The sequence below is a fragment of the Protopterus annectens genome, chromosome 4.part0 (assembly GCF_019279795.1).
Source record: "Protopterus annectens isolate FY-2018-M chromosome 4.part0, PAN1.0, whole genome shotgun sequence".
NCBI classification, from domain to species: Eukaryota; Metazoa; Chordata; order Ceratodontiformes; family Protopteridae; genus Protopterus; species Protopterus annectens.
The window spans coordinates 776533808-776559106 of record NC_056733.1 but is presented as its reverse complement, the minus strand read 5'-3'; the positions used below and the strand labels follow the sequence as shown (position 1 = coordinate 776559106).

The 25299-nt window shown below is 40.7% G+C and overlaps 1 protein-coding gene across 1 annotated transcript in view; it reads right to left on the bottom strand.

The window, feature by feature from the left end:
• Positions 1-25299, bottom strand: part of PI4KA (phosphatidylinositol 4-kinase alpha) — a gene marked incomplete at its 5' end in the record, with an annotated part of 2160482 nt that overhangs the window by 1095556 nt on the left and 1039627 nt on the right. The window contains 2 exon segments of the mRNA XM_044068731.1: positions 6378-6467; positions 24346-24429. Of these exon segments, the coding sequence (XP_043924666.1) occupies positions 6378-6467; positions 24346-24429 (174 nt within the window).

Below are 25299 nucleotides of genomic sequence, written 5' to 3'. Positions count from 1 at the left end.
GGGTCAATAGGGGGTCACCACAATGAAGTTTGGCATTTCCATCTTAACTTTCAGAAGTACCTTGCGAATCAGTAGAAAGGGTGGAAACACATACAGGAACATTCTCACCCCAGGGAACAAGAATGTATCTGTCCTCCAAGCATGGTTGCAAGGATGTTTGGAACAAAATTTCTCTCAGCTGTTTGCTCTGAAAGGAGGCAAACAGCTCTATTAGAGGTGTTCTCTACATCTGAACTACATCGTGGAACACCACTGCATTTAGCTACCTCTTGTGCAGGTCTACCTATTATCTGCTCAGTCTGTCTGCTATAGTGCTCTTCTCTTACAGAATGTCTGATGCCTGAAGAAACAGAATTCTGAGAAGCCCACTTTCCTGCTATCATTGCCAACTGGCACAGAGGGTAATAACTCACCAGGCTTGTTGAGATATCAAATCAGTGTGGTTATGTTCTTAACGACCAGAAGAGGTCCCGGAGTCCAAAGGTGGTGAGGGACCTTCAAGGCATGAAATACTGCCAACATCTCCAAAATATAAATGTGCTTCTGAGTGTCCTTGGGTCCCCAAGTGGCTAGCACTTGCATCCTCATTGACACAGAACCCAAGGCAAAGTCAGACTAATCTGTCTGGATAGATTTCATTGACACTGTTTTGGGGGGGGGGGGGCCTGGAATCCTATTCAACTCATCTCTACATCACTAATTCTCATCTGATGAAGGGCAGCACCAGAAACTGAAATCCAGGGAAAGGAAGGTGCTGTGCCCAACAACTTCAGACATACCAGTGAATTTTTTTTCATGGGAAGATGGACCAGTAATGAAATGATCATCATAGAACCCTGCAGTCCAAAAATTTCTATGAATACTCTTGCCAAGGCAACAATCCTCCAGGAGAATTCCAGAAACACCGTTTGTTATGACAGGACCTTGTCTTCAAGCAGAAAAGCCAGACTCTTACTGAAGATGATTAAAAACCCCAGAAAGATGAGTTGTCTCGAGGATGTGAATCAAGACTGTAGGAGATTTGACTTGAACCGTAGATGGGACAGTTAGGACAAAACCTTCTCTGGAAACTCCACACACCTGGACAGAGACTCTACATAGGTCAGCAAGTCAATCAAGTATGGAAAAAAATAAATGCCCAGAGTCCATCAGTGGGCCACTACCAGAAAAAGGCATTTGGAAAACACTCACATTGCAGTGGTTAGCTCAAAGGGCAATTCAGGAAACTGAGTGTAAACAAGATAAAATAAATCTCAGATATCCTCTGAACTGATGAGTCCTGGAGATACCAAGAAGGGTATGCATCAAGACCAGGGTCACCATCAAACAGTGATCCGGAAACAGGGAAATCACTGTCTACAGGGTGAGCATCTTGAACTTGGGGACTTTGACAAATGTATTCAAAAAAGAAATGTCCCATACTGCTGTTTGTGGGGAACCAAGAAAACACTAGAGAAGAAACATCATCTTATTTCTGAAAAAGGGACCAGCTCTATGACACTTAGTCCAACATTTTCTGGAGAATATGAGGGAGAACTCCCTGAATGGAGGAGGAAAATCTTTCCACTTCCACCTGAGACCCCTGCCATCAATATTTAGCACCGATCTCTACTGGAAACCACTGATAGCCATGCCACCTTGTAGAGAGCTAATTTGAGAAACAAGGCACATGACAGGCGACTAAGGGAGTATCCTTTCAATGAAAGGAACTCTTCTTGTTTGGCTCTGCAGAGCTGTCATCCTGCCACTTGCTTTTCTTGCCATGGATATTGTTGGGTTGGGACTTTTGCTTGTTAGGCTGCCAAAATTATCTTAGCATTTTTGATACTCCTTGCATGAGTTTACCTCTGTCACCCCAGTGTTAATAGGATCTGACTAGTTGTTGTATCTAACACACAATCAGGCTCAGAAGAAGCATTCATAATCACATTTTTTAACTCATCAGAAAAATTATGGGAGTGCAATGAAGCATACCCCCTAATCACCATTGACAATTCTACATTTCTAAGAACAGTACCAGCCCTTTCCAGCACGCTTTTTAGAGCATGTTTTGACACCTGAGAAACATGAGAAACAATACCTTTACAGCCCTTTTGCTCTGTAACCAATGATGCAGCAAACCCATCTAAACTGTACATTTATCTCAATACAAACTTCCACATAAAACACTCAGTTAAACACTTTAAAGCTATCAACTGCTTTCCCTAAGATTCTAGCCATTTGCCTAGTTAATCTGAGGAAGTAGGCACAAAAAAGACATGGCCTTCTTATTACCAAAAGTCAATGGGACACGGAATCAAGGTCTGCAGACAAAAGGGTTCTGAGAACAGGCGAGGCTGGGTATACCCAAAATTTCTTAAACCCTTTCTTAGGAGAACTACAAAGTTTCTAGAAGACCTCTCTCAATACTGTGATCAGAGGAGGGACAAGAAACATTTGTTTGGGTCCCTGTATCTGTTCGTTATTAGAGGAACCAACTGATTTGACACAGACAGGTCAGAGGCCTCAAAGACAGGATTCCCTTCAAAAACAGGATCCTTAGCAGATTGACCAGGAGAAGTGCCAGTGTTACCCAGGTATGAACCCCATAACCAACTGGTTCCCCACAGATTTAACCATGGCCACCATCTTAAGTGGGAAACCATTTAGAAAATGTTACCCCACCATATGGAGGGTCCCCTGTCTCTTTTTGGCATGCAGTAAAGTAATGATAGAGTCCCCTGGGGGAAAGTATTAATACTGGCAACATATTCTACAACCCTAACTTGCCCTGTACCTAAAGAGTATGTCTCTCCCACAGCTTCAGCAAGCAATGATAACACCTTGGAGAATAAGTCTGATACTCGTGTCATCCACCATTGTGATACAATGGCCACACCAGGGGACCTAGAAGCAACAAAGTGAGTGGTGCAACAGCCTACCTGAAGCCAAGGCTACTGCAGAATCACAAGCCATAGGCTAAACCACATTTTTTGATTTACTACTTTTTTTTAAGGTGCAGATGGGGTGGGTTGTCTGAGTCCAATGATTCAGGTGACAAGAAAAGTACAGTTTTGTACCTACCATAAATGTCACATCTACATACAAAACTATGGTAGGTTGTACTATGTCCTTCAATACATCATCTACCATGGGGGATGGGTAGTACTATGAAATAGGGTGGAGGGGCTGGGGAAGGACAAGGACATGAAAAGGATGGTGTAGCTAAGATTCCTGGAGGACAGGAAATTAAAGCCTGCTCTGGAATATAAAGGTGTAATGTAAAATTGTAATGTAAGGCTCCTGATGTCTGGAAAAATTAAAGGCAGCTTGGAGGCTGCCTTGTGGCTCCATGAGGTCAATGAAGGCTGTGGAGGTGGCTGTGGTCTAATGTTAGCTTGGGTGTCGAAGTGTGAAAAATGAGAGTAATAAAGCGGATGCAATTTGTTTGGAATTTTTGAAATGGTGAGTTTGGAATTTGCTTGTTTTTTTGCTTTCCTTGAGTACCAGCAGCAAACCTTTAGTTTTTCTGAAACCTTTTCAGCTGTCTGTAGTTGTGTCAAGTGTGTGTGTGCTTCGTGTTGCAGCAGTGTGTTTTGCCTGTTTGTTTTGAAGGTGGAAGGAAGTGAAATGAATTTGATGAAACTACACCCTTTTACATAAAAGTAGGATTAGTTCTTAATGAAATTTTATCTGATGGGAAAATATAAAGATGAAAAAAAAAAGGCTGGGCTGCCATCAGCCTGCAAACTGGTGAAAGGTTCTGCTTTGCAAGGAAAAGCATTCTTCAGAAGGAAATGAGATTAGGAGGTACTGTCAATCTGCAGATGCTGCTGGCTCAAATGGGGCAGTGTTTTTTTTTCAAACACGTTTAAGGTCCCAAGCAGGTAGGTGAGGGAGGTTTGGGAGGAGGTTTCTTTTTAGGTTTGATTCTTAGAAACTAGAGAGAGAAGAGAAAGAGAAGAGGGTAGTGTCAGGATTGCTGCTGAAATGAATGCTGAGCATGAATCTTAATAGAAGAGTAAGAATGTCCATGCTGGATTCCAGCATACCAATTATGCTCATGCCAATCACATCTTTCATTTCATCTTGTTAGGCCTGGTGTTCCCAGATAGAAATCTTTTCCATTCTTTCCATTTGATATGCCTTCCCTGTGGGAAGGCGTGACTTCAGAATAATATATCTTCTCTAGCTTATCCTGAAGAAAGAGTCAAGGTATTCTCAGGCTGCAGGTGGCTGTTAGTTGCAATGTTTTTTAATGTAGAGTGTGCTGTGTAGCTGTGTCAGTAGAGTAGGCCATAGAGGGGGGGGGGGGCCATGGCTTCGTCGTGACAAAGCTCCTTAGGGTACCAGTGCTGTCTTGTTGGCCGGAGCGGTCAGGATCACTCAGGCTCACTTTGCTCTGCTCTGCCTGAACACCTTGGTCATTAATGGAATAGGAGGGAATAGGAGGGAATGCATGTCTCCTCCCATTCGCTGAAGAGAGTCCGCCCCACTTCCTTGTGGGTGTGGTATGTTGAGAGAGAATTTCTTTAGTTGATGATTGTGGGGGATGCAATATAGATCATGTCTCTGCTCCCCTCAGAATGTGTTATCTGTTGGAAAATGTCTGGGTGCAGCAGCATAATTTAAGTCCTTTACTGTTGGTTGTCAGCTTGTATATAGCATTCGTCCAGATGGGTAGATTTTTGAATCTGGAGTCTGCAGTGTGCTTATTGTTGAATACAGACATTTTCAGTAGATACTCTGGGCGCAGAGATAAATGTGAGCAATGCTGAGAATTGATAATGCTCTGACCCTGCCTGCAATGGGCATCTCTCTGCACTTTTTGCACCTTTGTCTGACATGATGGTATGCCTTGAGGTCAGACCCTTAACCAGCCAACCCCCCAGCAAAGGATGGAGGGAGTTGCTGTAGAGTCAGCATTTTTTTTAAAAAATGAGATAAGTATTCAAATTCGGACAAGTCAAGAATAGGTCTCCATTGATGCTCTCTTCTTTGGAACAAGGAATAGTCTGGAGTAAAAAAATGGCCTTGTTTGAAAATAGGAACTCTTTCTATGATGGCTTTCATTTGGAAAGTTTTTGATTTGTTTCAAAGCCTCTGTCCTTTGATGATTTGGTGGTAGGCCTGGTATGCCTTTTCTTTTTGGCAATGTGGTGGAAATGGAACCTGTATATTATATCTATTATTTAGGTGTCCATTTGTCTCTTGTAATGTTGTGCCAATTTCTTGAGAATTCCACCCAAAGGTTCTTCTTCTTCTAATTGAGCCCTGGTTGGTCTAGTCAGCACAATATAAAATACTACCTGCATGATCAGTCCAGTAAGACAATGGACAAATCTCACTATTCTCCCTCTAAATAGCAACTTAAAGACTTACTATAGGGATACTATTTTCAACACTGCAATGAGAAAATGCAGCTTTTTCAGTAATATACTTTAAAGCACAAAATACATGCACAACAGTCCCCTGATTTTGTAAAAGGATAGTTTTAGTCAAAATAAATGGATGCAGCTTAAAACCTTATTAGTGAAAAATGCATCATAAACTGATGAAAAATTCCTGTCAGCAACATACAAAACGGCTCCAAAATAATAATTTAAACAAAGAATTTCAAATATGTAATCCTATTCAATCACCTCAAATAATCATTACCCCCAAAGGAAAAAAAATGCAATATCAAAAAGTTTTCCTGTCAAAACTTCCAAATGAAGGGAGGGTAGCAGGGCACTACAACCTATATGCCATTAGGGCAATGTGTTTGCTGAACATAACTCTGGAGATAGAATCACATACAGAGGCATATACACACACACACACACACACACACACACACACACACACACACACACACACACACACACACACACACAGTCAGTGACAAAATAGTTAAGAGGCAAGGGAGGCTTGTGCTTAAAGCAGTGCAAGTAGGCCTTCAATGTATTATTTTTTGCATGACTTCTTGTAACAAATGTTCTGTTCTTCATTTGTGGACCGATACTGAAATTTGTCATTTGTGATCACTGCTCTAACCTAGTTAATTAACTCAAATAAAACAAAATAAATGCTATGCTGTTTCTTATTTTTCACAAGTTTTTAATGTACATTTTAAATTGGTCTTCTAAAATTCAGGGTTTCTTGTTGGGTTATACCAGATGACTGCCTGAATGATATTTTTTGTACAAGTGAATATACAGAGGAAAGAATGCAAATTCTGTTTTCGTTTCTAACTAGAGACATTATAATCCGCTAAGCGCACTGATGTCTGTAACAAGAGGTCAGTAGCAAATCTTGCAACTGGAAAGCATAAGGGAAATTTCTCTACATTTAAAATATGCTTTTGTGTGATTTATGTAATACTACATAATATGGTAATCCACAGAAAAAAAGTTTACCTGGAGGTGTGACTTAGTGACAGAAGGAGCCCATATCATTGCTTCTTGAAGAATCATACCACAACGAGCAGCAAAGTCTTTTACGATGCTCTAACAAATAAGGAAAAACAAGATAGTCACAGCAGTACAGAAAAACACAAGCTACAGAGTGCATGAAATCATGAGGAAGGGTGGGGGAACTAACCTGTCAAACATGAGACTCAAGAACCAAGTCAGCCACAGTAAACGTACAAGTCACCAGATAAAATACTGACAAATACTAAAATATGTGAATAGAGAAAGCATAGTGAGAAGACTGTCATTTTCAAGTACTGCTAAATTAGAAAAATAAAGTTTAAGAATATAAACTCTGAGTGAATTGCTCCTCCAGTCCACAGCTCTGTAGCAACAGCATAACTTAATGATCTCAGACATCACATTTAAGTCGGGAATGGTAAGATTCCTGTGTTTAACACGATCACTTCTCCTAGGCCTGCCCCTGTAACTATGCAGACATCTTATACCATCCACAATATAGTGGTGCCACTAAAGAAAACAAGCACTGTAATAGTACAGTAGACTCCCTCTTATCCGGCCTCACTGGGACCGGACCTTAGGCTGGATAAATGAAGGGTTGGTTACTCAGAAAATGCATACAAAACAGCATTTACAGGTTATAAATCAGCTAGAATAAAAACATTTGTGTTAGCATGCATTTTTCTAATGAATATGAAGTTGAAAACTCAAATGTCTGTCATTAATTATCCCAGAGGAGGGGGGCGTGTTGTTGTTCTTTGTTGTGTTTTGCTAGGGCTATGGCAAAAATGTGATTGCCAGTTAGAGAGACTGGATAGGAGGGAGTCTTTGAATTATGATCCTCACTTTCCTCTGCAGTTATTGCTACTGAAGGTGCTCTGTGGAACATCAGAGCAAAAGCACTTCTGAAATTTAATCATCATTTTTATACTGACTGGGCTAGATTCCAAAATAAGTGCTCTCAGTCCAAGTCTGCCCCGACTCTAAAAGACTTGCTCTCAGTTTTAAGTGACTTACCTTGATGTAAGGCCTATGTTTAAACAGTTAAACAGGTTTACACTGGAGCACAGATTTCAAAAGACCTACTCTTAACCTGCTCTCACAGTAAGTGGTCAATTACACTGACAGCAGGTCTTTTTAAATTGGGCTGTCTCTTGAATGTAAGCCCCTATTTTGAAAAAAGATATCAGGGCAAATGTGTTTTTTTTGTTTGTTTTTTGTTTTTTTTAACCTAGTCCATTATTCCTGAAGATGCTGTGCTGCATGTGTACTGGGGCAAGGATTCCAGTACCATGTCCACTCTGGTGCATGCATATTTCCTCACGTATATCAAACAAACTACAACACAAGACAATGCTTTGCAAACCTTTGCATATGACTGACTTAAAATTTGATGCCTTCTTCAAGTCTCCACCGGAAGCAACCAGTGGGTTGGGTCCTGCATCCCCCAACCCCCCAGGATGGGTAAGTTGGCACCAGCCACTTATTTAAGACCCAGGTCAGTTATCAATCATTAGTCATCTAGAACTCAAACAGGGCATTACCCTTCTGTGTGAAGCAGGACAGTTTGACCATGGATGATTTGACCCCAGATGGCCTGACCCTAATGCAAACTGGATACGCTTTCATATTACAATTTACATTTATTGTCTATGAGAATATTTATTGGACAGTTTGACCCCGGATGTTTTGACCCCAATTAAATTTAAGAAAAGCATTTTAATACTTAATATTTTAATTAAGAATTTTAGATAGTAATTTAACACATTATTTAACATTTAATATGTAAATGCTAATTTAACATATTACTTACTATTTAAATATAATTAATTAACAACAGTTTTTAACATGTTAACAATGAAGTCAATCATGAATTTTACATAGGAAATTAACATATTTAACTAGCATATTTGAAGATTTACTCAACGCATCTGAAGTTTTATTCAGCTTTATGCATTTAATTCTTATGAAAGCTGGTTTTATGCTCCAGAGAGCGTTCTGTTTTTTACTTTGCTAATGTGAGTTCTCCTTGATTGCATCAGTTTACAGACCAGTAATGCAAATAATATCTTGTTCTGTTTAATGACGGGTTATTTTCTGCACATTTGTGTAGGATTGTCATATGTTTTCACTATTCTTGCTGAGTGCTGTAAACTATTATAAAGCCTTGTTAACTAGACTGTAATAGTAGTATCAAACTGTATTCAAAGTGATACAGATCTAGATATGGAATGTGTTAATGCAGGGGTCAAAACATCCCGTACACCTTCTGTGTTACAGCCATCCAAATGTTATTTTCTTCACCACATACAAAACAAAGTCACCCTATGCCTCACCTTCAGCTTTCAGTTCAACACAAACTAATCAAACATGTCTGTAATAAATGGTATACACACCCAGAAAATGGTATACACTGCATTTCACTTTCCTGTAATGAGGTGTACCTTCTGGACAGACTTGGCACCCTGTAAAAATGAAAATTCACAACCATGTCAAGGATGGCTACAATGTGTCTGTCAAAATAATCAGGATGATACCCAACAGAAATTTGAATTTTCCTATTACTAGACATGTAAAAAAAAATCCAGGATTTACTACGATATGTGCCACCAAAATAAATAAATAAATAAATAATATATACTATATAACTGAGGTAAAGAGGTACATAATTGCTGCAGCTTTCATCCCCACCTTCCTCTATTTTACATACAACTCTACAAGATATGTTGCATAAAGGCTTGTATAACACACCTATTCTTGGTGATTTCAATATCAATGCTACTGGGAAAGACTCTCTGCCTCTGAACATAATGCTGCAACAACTTAGCATGCCCAAATAATACAAGCTCCTACCCAAGCCAACACAAGAACTGTCTCTAGCTCCACACCCAAACTAATAATAACCAACACACAAAATAGGTGCCCTCACAATGGAATACTCTCCAATGGTCTGAGTGCCCCCTTACCCATCAAATCCATTTGGTCATTCAGAACATACAAAGAAAATTCTCACATAATTGAAGGAAGATCTTTCACTCACAGTACATTACTGAACCTCAACATTGTACTCAGTAGTACAGATTGGACTTCTCTATATGTCAGGTCGGAATCCACCTTTGCTTTAGAATTTCTCAACATAAAATTGACCACAATTCACAATACACTGTGCCCCCTTACAGCAAGGGGACTTAGATCACAATGTTGCCCATGGCTTTCAGTGGATATTAAAAACTAAATTAAAGCCAAAGATTTAGCCTGGAAGAACTGGAAAAGGAAACCCAACAATACAGAGCTATACCACACTTTTCTGAGTTTAAGGAAAGAAACAAGAATTTGAACAAATACTGAAAAAGCCCTGTACCATAGGCAGAAACAAGAAGCAAACTGGTCTAGACCCAATCGGTTCAAGAAAGAAATAAAATGCTCTACAGAGGCATTAAATAATTCAGCTACCAAGAATGAACCCTTACACTGAATCACTCGACTTCTGCTAATGATTATGCTCACTTTTTGCAGTCCACCATAACTAACATAAGTATAAAACACCAATGAAGAACAAGAAACTTCGTCCCCTGATCTATACTCTTTAACCTCTTATGCAGCAACCTTTCGCTTGTCTGAAGTTTCAGTAAAACAGCCAAGTCCCTACTTCTGAACTTGACAATTCAGAATCAAAATCCATCAGTCTTCATTCCACCTTATTAAGGCTTGCAGCAGGGAAAAAAATCACGTACTCATATCTTTAACATCTCTCTCACCTCAGGCACTGTCCCACCAGCAGTCAAGTTATAATCCCTCTACCTAAAGTTTCTTCTAATGGGTTGAAGGACTATATATTTCTTCCCCGTGCCTATTACCAAAATATTTGAAAAATTTTATATAAGCAACTACTTAAGCACATTAACAGTTATAGCCTGTTATGTGATGCACAGCATGGTTATCACACTGTCTTAAGCACCTTTACTGCCCTGGTAATGGCAACTGATTCCACTTATTGCAACCTGTATAACAGACTTATTACTGCAGGTCTCCTTGTTGACATGGCAAGGGCTTATGAAATGTTCTGCCATACTCTTGTCAACAAACTCAAAAGACTCATTATTGGAGATAACACTATCTGCCGGTTACACAGCTATCTGAAAGACAGAACATTCCAAGTACATAGCAATATCTGATTTTCTACAGTTAGTAAACTTAATTCAGATGTACTACAAGGGTCTGTGCTAGGTCCTCTTCTCTCTCTTTGTTAATGATCTCTCCCTAGAATTACCAAATCTTAAACTAATAATGTATGCAGATGACATGCTGCTTCTGTAATCTAGTACTGGCCTGCAAACCAAATTACAAGACAATTTCACTCAGTTAAGCTGGTCCATTACTGTCAAACTCCTAATTAACCCCAAGAAAACCAATGCCGTGATATTTGCCTCAGCCAAGAAATTACCCACTACTCCTCCTATTCTCTTAACAGATCTTAAAGGGAACAGAACACCTAATATCATTGAACAGAGGCACCTAGGCCTAATACTCGATCCTACCCATTCCTATACCACACACGCAGATTTTCCAACGAATAAAGTCCTTGCTCAAATAAAACTATGTTACAAAATTAGTCACGTCCTTTCACCTGCTGCTTGCAAGACCACTGCTAAAAATATTTTAATATCCAACCTCGAACATGGCCTTCCTTTTTAGGTTAAACATTCAGCCCACAAATACAGAATAAATACTGCTGAAAATAAAATCTACAGATTCAGCAGATCCCCAGACAAACCATTGCAATTTGGTAAAAAATTCCAAACGGCTTTCAGTGGCTCGTAGGGCCAATTTTTTTCTAAGTACTCTAATTTACAAGTGTAAAAACATGGTGACTGCCTCCCATTGAGAGTGAAACTACCTTTATAAGACAACCTTTATGTACTCAGAAGTACACAGGACAACAGTTTCACTCTAGTATGCCCTCCATTTTAAACTGATGTAAGTGAGAAAGCCTTCTATAGACAGGATCCTGCTACCTGGAACCTGCCTACAGACATAAAAAAAATCTAGAAATCATTAAAAGTTTCAAAGATGCACTTAAAGAGCATCTCTTTACTGCGACCATGACAAAGGTTAGGTAACTAACCATCCTACATCATGAACACTAGCATGCATTTGCAAACTTTTCTCATCTTCTTAACATGGCATCTTATACACAAATACTACACATGTATATAGAAGCTTATGCATTACATGCATGATGGCACTGCATTTTACGCACATCTTAGCTTGCATTTTGTATATACTTTTTTTTCAATTCACTGTGACTGGATCTTTTATAGTTAGTGTATATGTATTCAATCACAATGTTCTGAAATTTGCTGTGTACCCATTTTAAATATAACACTGTTGACTGAAAGACCGTGATGTACTTTTTGTTCTTTGAGCACAGGTCATGGCTGAAAACAGTCAACAGACCAGTTCACTTACCATGTGAAAAAATACTACGTAAATAAATAAATAACTTGACACCAGACTAAATGCTGAACAATAAAGGAAATATGACTTGCTGATAAAATTCACATGGGGAGGGAAACCATACAAAGAAAGGAGCTAAGGTTCTTTGGGAGAGTTTGTGCCTTTTGTGTGTATGTGTGTGCGTGTATAGAGGGTTGTAAAATTTCAGCACAAGTGATTTTAATTTGTTACATGTGCTGAAAAAGAATATATGGGGTTCATCAGTTGTATACTAAATCACATTTGCCAAAATGTTTGAAGCCAAAACACAATAAGCACGGCATATAACAAGGCATAGACCACATCCTAAATAAGACATTGAGCAACTATAGACTCAAAGTGACGATACAATTTCCACTTAACTGAGACTAGTCTGACCAGTAACTTTTGGGAATAGTGATCAAACAGGCTTCTGAAGTAAGCCAAAGCAATGCAATTATCCAATTACTATGTTGTACACTGGTGCACAATTTTTGAAAACTACATCCAAGTATGTCATATTCCAATGCAGTGTCCCCCTAAGCCATGTTCTGAAATGCAGAATAATAAAACAAAAGAGCACTCAAAGTTTTCCTTAAAGACTTATGGTTATAGAGAGTGCTCATTACAGCAACAACTATCCTTGAGGCTTAATATGTGGGTTCTATAAACTGGAAAGGCAGCCAAGGAGAGAGACTCTCAAGCAGTTTATAATTTCAACACTTTGGAAAGAGAAAAACAGTAGGCACAAGGAAATGTTCAGGAAAGGATGTCCTAGCACTCAGAAAAAACTAAGCAGCTGTAATGGATGTCTGCTGTGGTTACACAACAATCCACTAAAACATTCATAAAAAGGCGAGTACCATGACAGCACTTATGTAAAAATACACTGATCCACTGAAACACAATTCATCAACAGGTGAGTACGATGACAGCACTTAAGTATAAATACAGCGATCTGCTGAAATACAATTCATCAACAGATGAGTATGACGGCAGTGCCCAAGTAAAAACACAGTGATTCACTGAAACACAATTTATCAACAGATAAGTAAAAACACGGTGATTCACTTTAGCATAATTCATCAACAAGAAAATAACAGCAGCAGTACTTAAGTAAAAACTATAAGACAAGCACTTCACCAAAACTCCTACCTCCTGAAAAAAAATGAATACCCAAAGTTTGGGAGCAAAGCCCAAGAACTTCAATACTCCCAACAAAACACACTTACTACTCCAAGGTCACAGTGTATCAGGGTATGGTATATTTACTTCTGGAGGGTGGCATTTTGCAAAACCAAAAACTGCTGACAAAGCCTGCTTTTCAATGAAAAGTCAGCTCCATTGGAATACAGGGATAAAGCCCTTACAACAACCCAGGTGATCTATGTTCAAATAGAGGCCTGAATACCTGTTGGAGATTGCTTGGGAGGGGTAGATGGACAGTCTGATCAGGCTCACTTCTCTCATGATGGTGGAGATGGGGGGGTGTCCAAGACATACACAATGTGTCAAGTTTCCTAATGGAGATAAGAAAATACATACAAGGTACACTCATTTCAGGGCTGGGTTATCTATAGGCATATGTCACTTATGGAAGTGAATGACAGTTCCACTCTATGCCACTCTACCCTCCTGGTGAGTGCTCACTAAACAAACATGGGGAGTTACAGCCATAAACAGAAAACCCCTCATGGCTACCCAAGATGGCCTCTGAAATAGTCTTTCACCTTGCAGGGAAAAATGGGCTGAGGACAGTCCCACCCAGTGACAAATGAATGGGATAACTGGACTGGAACAAGGGTTGATGATCAGCAGGCAGTGGCACCCCTCCCTTTAGTGGAATGTTGACAGAAATACCCAGTGCCTTCTAGTTAGCCTGGCAGCACAGGGAGATTTTGTTCCAAACTACACTGATTGATTCAGGTAAGTCCTATGGGGGAGAGGGGTCCTCAATGGTCACAGACTAGCTTTCCCATCTCTGGAGAAGAGCTAATTATGTAACACTGCTGTACTATTACCTTGTGGAATCAAGACAGAAATGTACCCAGCAGGCTGCAAAAAAGATGAACTCTTGGCAGGATAAAATGGGTTACTAACATGTAGTGTGTACTGCTGATGCACACTGCATGCAGGGTGTGAACAGGTATTCCAGACAAGTAAAAGCCCTATACCAATGTTATTATTCCACTGTATTCGGCATTCAACAGAGCTATCACTGAGTACAATGCACCATTTGGTATGTATCTAACCAGGCATATCCAACAACTGGAACATCCACAGATGCACCTCCATTACCAGAGGGACAGCTCATGTCTCTCTGTCTACATCATGCTTTCACTTGCATGGCCATCTAGCTGGCATTGCCTGGGTGCAGTAGCCAAGACCAACAGGGGACTACCCTCTCTCTCCCAGGATCAGCATGCCCATTCTCTCCAACTGCACCATCAAGCAACAGACACAATACATGAAACTGAGTCACCTGGGTCACAATAAAGGATTTATCCCACGACATCCCCCGTATGGCTTAGGAGGGTTGTCATATCTGTACTGCAGGTAAATATTTATGAGGAGATACGTGACAGTGAAAATCAGAAGAGGGCAGTAAAGAGGAAAAGGCAGCAAATGATTTAAAATGTAATTGTGAAAAGATGCTCAGTGACTTAGCCAGGGTAAAAATGTAAATATGCTGTAAAGCTACAAAGGTCAGTTGCATAACATGCAAGTACAGAAAGACTGAGGTTCCTGTGTTGCACTTCGATAAAAAAAAATCCCTGCTAGATGCAGTGCTTAAACATCTCACCTTGCAGTAGGATCCCCTATTACATTGAAGGAGTAACAACATAATTATTAAAGATTATTATTATTATGGCTAGGATACCTAAATACTTGTGGGATAACATAGCCAATAGCCGTGCAATAAATGAGTAACACAGCTAGACTGAAAATATTACACTAGGGATGACAGCCTAGTAATCTCCTACGAACCTAGAAACGTTGAGGCACCACTTGTGAGGCATCAGGATGTGGCCGTTGAGCTTGTCTGCAAGGAAGATGACTTCACAAGGGATTTGTATTGCAATGAGAAAGCATGATAACACTGTCTATTACAAAATCATTGTTTCTTCCAGAGACAGGATATGATCAGGTTCCTTCTTGTTTGCTGATGTGCCACATTACTGTCATATTGTCATATACGGCTATCACACACTGGTGAAGGCAGTCCTGGAAAGGCCTGTAGTGTTGGGAGGACTACTCTAATTTCCAGAGCACAAACATGTAAATTTGCCTCCTGTCAAATCAGTGTTCTTTGGACCATCTTCTATAAACAGTGCTCCCCACCTCAGGGTAGACACATCCATCATGACCATGACTGAGGGAAGGAAGGAATGACACAGTGGACAACCTCTAGTCAGAATGGGAACATGAACTTACCACTGAAGATAAGAATGGGACACTCTTGTTGAAATGATTCTCTGATCATGGACTGCTCCATTTGAGTCCACTGAAGTACTCTCATGAAATATCTGGCCAGAGGAATGATATGGATTGTAGCTGTCAAGAGATACAGCACTTGGACAGTAAGGGATGCAGGTGGTGCAGGATGAAAAACAACATATTGGTTGAAACTTGTAATGAAGAAAACCTGTCTGGGGAATACTAACAAGCTGTCAAAGGATGTTCAATTGGCAGCCTATGAAAATCAACATTTGTACCAGTTTCAGATAAGGGAAGGGCTGGAAAAACGGTTAAGATTTTTACCTCACAGGTGCAAAATATAGGGTCTGATTCTCATCTCTGATTATTGGCTAAGATCGTAACAATCTACAGCCTAATAGCCTAATATTTGTCTATGAACCTAAGTCTGTTGGACAAGCAAAGGCTTTTTGTGACAGAGACTAGGAGGCAGTACATCCTGATTATCCTTAGTCACATGGGACCTGCAGAATCTTGTCAAGCTCTCTGGAAATGGGCTCAACCACAGAGTACTTGCTAAGCATGCTCCACAACCAAATGTGCATTATGGTTTTGAGGACAGGACCACCCCAATATGTAAATGAGGTAGCCCAAAACACCTCCTTTCTGGGGAAAAGTTAACCGGCCAATATCCCCTCTGTCTTATCAGTTCAAAACGTTTTCTAAATCTGGGGTCATCGGGAGGGGAATGTGGGAAATCTCTCCATTCATCAAGATCTGTAATCTGAGGTTACTGACACAACTTGGGAGTCCAAGTGCCTCCTCTTGTACTTTCCTTTCCTAGATATACTGAGTGCATTCATCTGAGTGGTCTGAGCAAGGATCTTACCCTACATGGTGGGGTCTATGCTGGTCTTTTAGAACAACTCTCTGGGACCATGATTCCATGTGCAAGACTCATAAATGAAAGGAGCCCTGCAATGGAGTAGAAGCTGAAGCTGCATTTGAAACTACCAACTTTGTATGCTGCCCAATACTGAACACTGAAATTGTCTTATCCTTTTCAGCCTTTTATTTTTCCTTGAAGGAAGAAAGACCTTTGTGTTTCTGCATCCCTACAGAACTGCCCCAATGGCTCCTCTACTTGCATCCAGTCAGCCCAGTGGTTCAATGTCAGGGGAGTCGGGGATTCTTAGTAACATAACAGCTCCACTACATTCATTGTTGCCCAGCAATCCCTAATTAGCTTAACTACTCACAGCAAGAGTCAGCCAGCAAGAAGAAGGTGGCCATCCTTTCTGGTTCTACAGGGCAACTTACCTTCTATACCAGCAGAACCCCACCCCATTCCCCTACAGTGGCTCTTCCAAGCTCTGCTACAGCTGCTCTTTGAGGATTCCCCTCTATTCACAAGGCAGTTGCACACTGCAGCTTGTGTTTGATGGAGCAAATGCTTCCCAGGGTATACAAATAGTGCTCCCACTAGGCATCACCATGTGGAATTGGTGAGCAGGCAATGTTCACTCACTCCCATCCTCCTTTACCAGCCCCTACAGTTGCCCAAGCTGCTACTCAAACTTGCACTGACTGTGACATAGTGCTTTATTCCTCTACGCCAGTGAATGGCAACCCTTCAACATTAACTTTTATTTATTTTTCCTTTGTTGACCAGGTTAGTCCCACCAGGCTAGTGGCCTCTTTTCAAGGAAGACAAAAGTTGGTATTTGTACTACTAGGGGACTGCAGAACTTCCTCTACTAAAGCAGATGTCACTTTGGTTTAACTCCTCATCAGAAGGATGGCACACTCATGAGTGTTTTATGTTCCCTGTAAGGTACATGAGCAATTACATAGACTCACCATGACATGTGCATTACTTATGAAACAGAGATGCATGTTACTGCCTCATCTACTCAAGTATTTTTGATTAATACACAGGTTGCGATTGTCCAATCCAATTATATTTCTATATTTATGTTCAAGAGTCAAACCTGCGAGCAAAAAATGAAACAGCAGAAAGATGGTCCTTAACAATGGAATATTCAAGACCAGCCTCAGACAGAGAAACCAGAATGCAAGGTGCTTTGCAAAAAAAGGCCTCTAACTATTAAGATGTTATCCAAGGAACAAAATATTTGAATGTGTTTGTCTGTATAAAAGTAGCTAACAAAACCTTTGAAATGTATTTACTTACTTTTTATTTATTTTATTGAACGTTTATTTACTGGAAAAGTCTGACTGGGACAGAGCAGAGCCCATTTTCAGCGGAGGCTTGAGGAAAAACGCTCCAGACATGTCTTTGGAATTTAGGAGGAAACCCATGTAAATGCAGGGAGGGCATGCAGACTCCACAGTGAAGACACTCCAGTCAAGAATTGAACCAGAGTAAGAATATTTGTGTAAAATTTTACCATAACCATAGATGCTCCTCTCTTCTATGTTGCAGTATTCTTTACGAGGGAATCTTCCACCTTGGGTGACCCAACATCTGGCCAGTATACAAGAGATTTTAAGAATAGCTAGCATGTGAAACATCACAGTGATGGTTAAGAAGAAAGGTGGCCATAAAAGGGATGCTGCAAGTATTATCCTCAGAACTGAATAACCCAGGAGGAACACCAGCCTAAGGAAAACAAGGAGGTTCTCAGACATCCAAAATAAAAGCAAGCACCATGGGGAAAGAGGGAGAGAAGGACAGAATACTGCAACATAGAAGAGAAGGAGATCTATGGTTATAGCAAGATTTTACACAACTATTCTCTGTCCTTCTATGCTAATGTCACAGTATTCTTTACATGAGAGAGAGTACCAAAGCTTAGGAGGAAACCTGGGAGGAGGAAGGACCAGGAAAGCTCTCTAGAAAACCATGAAGAATGGCTCTAGCAAAACCAGCTCTAGAAATGAAGATGCCATCTAATTTGTAATGCTTTGTGAAAGTATGTACATAAGTCCAAGTAGCTGCTTCTAAAATGGAATTAGTAATCAAACCCTTACAGTAACTAAAGAAGCCACAGCCCTAGCAGAATGAGCCTTAACATGAGAAGGGAGGCTCTTCCCATGGAAAACATAACAGAAGGAAATAGCCTTTGAAATGCAAGAGGAATTAGTCTGCTTGGAAACTGGCAATCCCAGAGCCCTGGGATGAAAAGAAACAAAAAGCTGATCAGATTTCCTGAAAGCCTTGGTTTTTATTCAAATAAAATTTGAGTTCTCTATGCACATCCAATTTGTGTAAAATACTCTAACTAGAGGACTGTAGAGAAGGAAAAAAGGTGGGAAAAGGAATATATTAATTAACAGACAACTCATTCAAAACTTTGGGAATAAAGGAAGGGTTAGTATGCAAACAGACCCAGTCCTTATGGAAAATCAGAAAAGGTGGGGAAGCCATTAAGGCTTGAAGCTCAGAAACCCTTCTGGCAGAAGTTAAAGCTAGTTACAGAACAGTTTTCCAAGTACTGTTTTGCAAGGAAGCTGTATCTGCAAGCTCAAATGGAACCACAGTCAGCTTCTCCAAAACAAAGTTCAAATCCCAAGGAGGAGGTACAGGTTTCCTGAGAGGTGTAATGTGAAGGACTCCTTTGAGAAAGAGTTTAACCTCTAACCTAGAAGTCAAAGTGGAGAACAAATGAATCTTAACCGAGCAGTAAGCCAAACCGTCCTTGAGCAACTCACACAAGTACGAAAGAACCAATGGAACACCCACAGTCAGTGGATCCAGGTTGTGTGAATGACAACAAATAGAAAACCTCTTCCATTTAGATATGTATGATGTTCTAGTACTGGGACTTTCTGGCCTCCTACGATATCCTAAGTGTGTCCTCAGAAAAAAGGTGTCTGAAAGGAATCAGAAGGCTATCACCCACAGAGTCAGACGTAGAGTTCAGAGATGTGGATGGATAAGAGATCCTTTGTCCTGTGCGAGATGGTCTACCCTGTGAGATAACTTGTGATGGCTGCCCTTGGCTAAACACAGAAGAGGGAACCATTGCTGTCTTGACCAAAATGGAGACACCAGCAAGATTTTTTTGTTTGTTCTGCTGAATCTTGAACAGGACGTTTCGAATAGAGGAAAGGGGGGAAATGCATAAAGAAACATCTTCCTCTTAGAAACTGATAGGGCATCCACCTTCCAAACCAGAGGACCTGACACTCTGGAACAAAAGTGAGGAAGCTGTCTGTTCAGAGGGAGGCAAATAGATCTATTTGAGGAGTACTCCACTAGTGGACAATATCCAGAAATATATCCCTGTGAATCATCCATTCTTGGGATTGAGTCACGGACCTGCCACAGCATTCTGACTTGAGGAGATATAAACTGCCTGAAGGGCCACCTGGGTACTAAACCGCCAGTTCCCATTCCATGACAGCTAACCTGCACAGAAGGTATGACTTCATCCCCCCGTGTGTTTACATACCAGAAAACTGTGGTGTTGTCTGTAAACTGTTTTAGAGGTCCTGGATGGAAAGCTTGAAGAGTTAAAATGAGAGCTCTCATCTTTGACGTTGATATGATCCTCCATTTGAGAAAGAGACCAAAGGCCCTGTACCTTCATGGAAGCAAAGGTTGCCCCCCATCCTAAGTCGGATGTGTCTGTAAACAACTCGAGTGGGAAGAAGAGGATACAAAGGAAGGCCTGGGTTCAGGGAAATCTGCTGAATCCACCAAAGGAGTTCCCTCCTGAGACAAGGGAGAAAAGGAATGAAAAATTATGTTGCTCTCTGACTCAAACTCATTTGTCAATTGTGTTTCTCTCTACTTTGATTATAACTGTGAACACACTGTGCAACACAAACTTATTTTAATTGTATTCTTTACCTCATTTGATTTTATATGTGAATAACTGTGTATAACACTATGTAATGCGGAGCTTTTCTCCCCAGGCCTCCACTGAAAATGGGCTCCCTGAGCCCAGTGGACCTCCCCGGTCATCAAACTGAAATAAATAAATAAAAATAAATAAAACTGCAGTGGATATGCATGCTGCATCCAAGTTGATTTCAGGTACCACTTAAACTTCCTCATGGGAAGTTTAGTCAGATGTAGCATGGGGATGGTGGATGCCATGAAACCCAGAGGCCTGAGAAACACCCTGGCTGAAAGAGAAGGAAGAGGGAGAAGACTCTGGAAGTAGGAAATGAGAGACTGAACCTTTTGAGGAGGCAGAGATGCCAGCATGACATATGTCCACAACCTGCATCCCAGGAAGATGTGGTCCTGTGAGGGGGAAAGGAAGGACTTTTTGAAACTTATTGTGAATCCCAACCTTTGCAGAAGAGAAAAAGTGAACTGTAGATTTTGTTCCAGGGTCTCTGGACAGGGAACTAGAAACAAAAGATCATCCAGGTAAGGCAAACCTGGATGCCCTGAAGTCTGCAGTAAGGAATAACTGGAGCAAGGCATTTTGTGAACACTCTTGGGGCAGTGAAAGATCAAAGGGCAAAAGCTGAGAACTGAAAAGTGCAAGGAAGCAATAGAGAAACCTAAAAATTTCCTGTTAAGGGGATGAATGGGAATGTGGAAATAAGCATCCTTGATGTCCAGAGTGGCCATGTAAGCCTGAGGAAGAATAGGAGGAAACGAGCTTTGCAAGGACGGCATGCGGAAGTTAGGAACTTTCAGAAAAGGACGATGCAGAATGGGTCTCCATGGGCTATCTTTCCTGGGTACTAGAAACATCATGGAGTAAAAATCTCTTCTCCTGAAGGGCTCAGGAACTTCTTGAATTGTTCCTTGATGTAACAACTCCTGAAGCACCTGTGAAAATAGATGCAGTTGGTCTTGAGGAGGTTGTAAAATACCCATGAAAGGAGGAAGAGTTTTCCAAATCATGAAGTACCCTTGTTTGATAAAGGAAAGAACACAAGTCTTGAGTAACAGTTTCCCCAAACTGAGAGAGACAAGAAAAGACGTAGAGAAAGAGGAACAAGGAGATGAGTTTGGTGGTCACAGACTACCTGGCTTGCCTGGAAAGGGCTGCTTCTGTGACGGACCTAGCTGACCGGGCTTACACTGAGGAGCTCTCCTACCTCTGTTTTTGCTTTTGAAAGTGGGCAGATGAGTTTGTTTCCTAACAAAGGAAGTCTTTGAGGGATAATTCCTCTGAAATATGGAACAGGCGAAACAAAGATATGTTTTAAGTCCTGTATTTCCTTGCCTTTCTCCTTCAAAGATTTAAACAAATCTGCAGCCCCAAACAAAGCACTGTTGTCTAAAGGTAGAGCCATTAATTTTGATTTGATATCATCTGGAAGTGGCTGAAGCTTCAGCCATGAATATCTCCTAAGAACCCGATGCAGCTATCCTGGAAGATGCTTCTTCTACATCATAGCTGCATTTAATGGAGTGACGAGCTACCTGAGAAGCAGCTCCTAAGAGAGACATCAGCTGAATTTTAAGATCAGAGTCTGGGAGGTGAGAGGCTGCTTGACAGGCTTGAGAAAGAACAGCCAAAGCATATCTTGTCGTATGGGTTTGGTAATTTATAGCACGGAAAGCTAAGGTGGCAGAAGTATAAACTTCTTTCCCTACTCTTTCCAAAGTCTTGCTCTCCTTATCAGAAGAAGAAGAGAAGCTTGGTGGATGGAAAAAGCTTGGATGTTTTGTCAGAAACAATGGAAACCACTGCAGGATCTGCTGAAGGACATCTGCACAAAAATGTACAGTCTTCTGGCACTTTATAAAACCAATCAGGCCTTTTAGGGGCAGGGGCCTGAGATGCTGAAGAAAAAGCATCCAAAAAGGCTGGTAAAATGGAGGTACAACCAAAGGGAATGGAGAATCAATTTCTAAAATATCATTACATCTCTTCTGCACCTTGAAAACCTGAAAGCAGTCCCAGTTAAAGAATTTCCTCATCTTGGCTAAGGTTTCCCCAAATGTGATCTCTTCCACTGGTGAATCTGCGCCATTTGACTCTTCCTCAGGGGAAGCATATTCAAGGGAGTGGAATAGGCCAAAAATTCATCTTCAGAAAAACCCTCACACTCAGAAAATTCTAGCATCCTAACCCTCTTGAGTGGAGAAGTTAAACGAGAAACAGGATCAGATGAAGGAGGTTTAAGAGCCATAACTGCATTAAGCAAGCCTTGAGAAAACGCTTACCAGTCTGATTGTGGAGGTGCAGAAATGTGTATAGTTTACTGCTTCTTTTTTAATCCAACATCTACCTGTTGGAAAGTGAAGGGACGCAATGTAGGCCTGCACTCAATAACATTAGTTGGAATATCCTCCATAATTAATGTGGGATGGATACTCTTAGCATCTTCCGAAATGACAAGCCTTGGTCCCCCCCTCAACCGTCCAAAGCAGGTGCCTCAGATAATGTGCCTAAGGCAGATTCCTTGACAGCATCCAATGAGGTACCTGCCAAAGAACCCAAGCCAATCTCCGGATGGACCTCTGAGTTTTCATTGACCTTGAGATAGATGTCAGAGGTAGAAGGCGCAGCTGAAGATTCACGCCCTGGTTTCTTGGCCTTCCTCTTCAATACAGGCTCAAAAGAAGTCCCAGATGTACCCTCCATGACATTCCGTGCTAACTGTTTCAGCTGCAGATGTCTTAAATCTTAAGGGATCAAAGACAGCCACACAGGGTCTTATGGGTGAAGGCCTGGCAAATAGAGCAAGAGGTATGGTCATGAGTAGGCTCTAAACAAAAGAGACACAGGCTGTGCCTATCCTTGCCTGCAATCTTTCTTCCACACTGCCACTTGCCTTTCCTGGATGACATAAAACCCTCACAACAAAAAGCAGTAGCAAACGAAGCAATAAAATCCCCAACAGGGCACTTATCTGAAAAGTAAACCAGCAACAAATGACTTGGATGAACAGATGCAATAATCACAGATGGCGTTCGGACTGCGGCACAGAAGTTCTGAGGATTGTATGCGCAGACTCCCCTTTTATGGCTAACATTCTCCTTAGCCATCCATGCAATGTCTCACATACTAGTAAGTACTTAAAAGCTCTTTTACACTGGCCAGACATCGGGTCGAACAAGGAGGAGGATTCCCTCTGTAAAGAAGACTGCAACATTAGAAAAGAAGGAATCCTCTTGCTGTGAGGTGGCAATGCTAACCGCTGCAGCACTGCACCACTCAATATGTCAACCCTAGCAATATCCACCAATCTTGTAGGCTACTCAATATTCCTTTTGAAGAACATGAACACTGAAGTTGTTCCATCATTTTCAGTGCAGTCAGTACCATCCCTGACGTAGATGGACTATATGAGGGCATCAAAGGAGTTCAGAAACATTTTGTTCTTTGGAAGCAACCCCAGAAGTATGACATATGGACAGACTAGAATGCGTTAGCTCACACTCAACTTCCACACAAGAAGTTTTAACAGGCAGTGAATGACAAATGCTGGCAACAGACACAGGACCAGTTCTATCAGTGCCAAAATAAAAAAAAGCTACTGGAATCATTTGTGTCTGTTTAGTGTGCACCTCTAGAACTAGAAAGCTGAAGAGAGTTAGGGTGATGGAAAGAAGAAACCTTTCTCCATGATGGTGAAAATTTTGCTAGTGAGACAAGCATGAGCTCTGGCATTAACCGCAAAACATACTCAGTTTTGCATTGAAAGCTTTAGCAAACAGGCTGTATTAGTCAAGTATCAAGCTTAAGACAAACATTCTAGAAAAGATATGGATTTTCTAACCACAATCAACTGTGAAAGCCTGGAAGAAAGGAAAGAAGAAGAGATGGAGGTTTTGAAAAATATTCAGTACACTATACTTGTACAGTTCTCGACTAAATTATTTTGCCACTGATGAACAGCCTGGTTTTAGAATGCAGACTTATTATTAACCCTTCCTGATCCATTTCTATCACTAACCTACTAATGAGGTAGATACAGGAAGCTATGTGGATATAGTCCACGGAGATTTTGGTTGTCTCTCAGAAATATAAGCCCTGATACTGCAAATCAAGACACTTCAAATGCAATTCAAACAAAAACAGTGAATTGCACTTGCTTAATATGCATCTCAAAGCTACTTTTACATTACAATTACTCTGCACTGAAAAAGGTTAGCAGTGGAACTGCTTGTCATTACCTCTCTGGCCTCATGTGTGTCAGGGACAGTGATTCTGTATGGAGTATCTGGAATGTCATAGTAGGGCTGATCCTTGTGAATATCCTAGAGGCAATAAAACACAATTAGTATGGCAAATGTTCACCACTTCTGGTAATGTCAAATCATGATCTATGTTCTACAACTTTTTCATTGCAGTCTCACAAAACAGCTCCAAAATCATAGAAGTAAACTGTCTACAGGAGAAACTATTTCAATCCACTGTTTGACTGCACTGCCAGGAGCGAGTTAAAACAGCAGACGTACCAGTAACATAATCCCCAAACTATAAGTCAATGAATGAGTGCTGAAAATAAAACGTAACCTGCTCTACAAGTTTTAACTCATTTTATAGGCTAATAAGGATTAGCTAATACTCTACATGATATTCATTCAAATACAAAATAAGACAAACCCATCTCAGCAATGCTCACACTGCCCTACAACATTAAAAGGCACATCATTAAGAAGTTAAGAACTTAAAAGTCACAAAATGGAATGCACAGTGCTATTAGATTTAGTTCAAATAGATGCCATTACTGTATCACCTATAAACATTCATTCTTTGATTGCTCATAGTCTAGTTCATTCCCATGGGTACTTATAAAACAGTAAGTACAAAGTGACATGAGGCCTTCAAACTGGGACTCATCTACTCTCCATGGCACAGAGGGATACAGCTCTGTCTAGACCATTTAATTAGTGTCTTGGGTGCCAGTAGGAGTTAAGACTGGACGGGAGCAGGGGTGTTGCAAGCACATTCCATTTTGTACTCACAAGATCTTAGTGCTACCCCCGACACCTATCACTGAAAAAAATGAACATAGCTCTTAAAATGTTGCCCTCAAGTACTTCATAAATGTAAGAAACATTTTCAGCTGTTTTACCTAAAACTATTAAAAATACTGTTTTCTGATTGTTAAAAGTATTCACTTA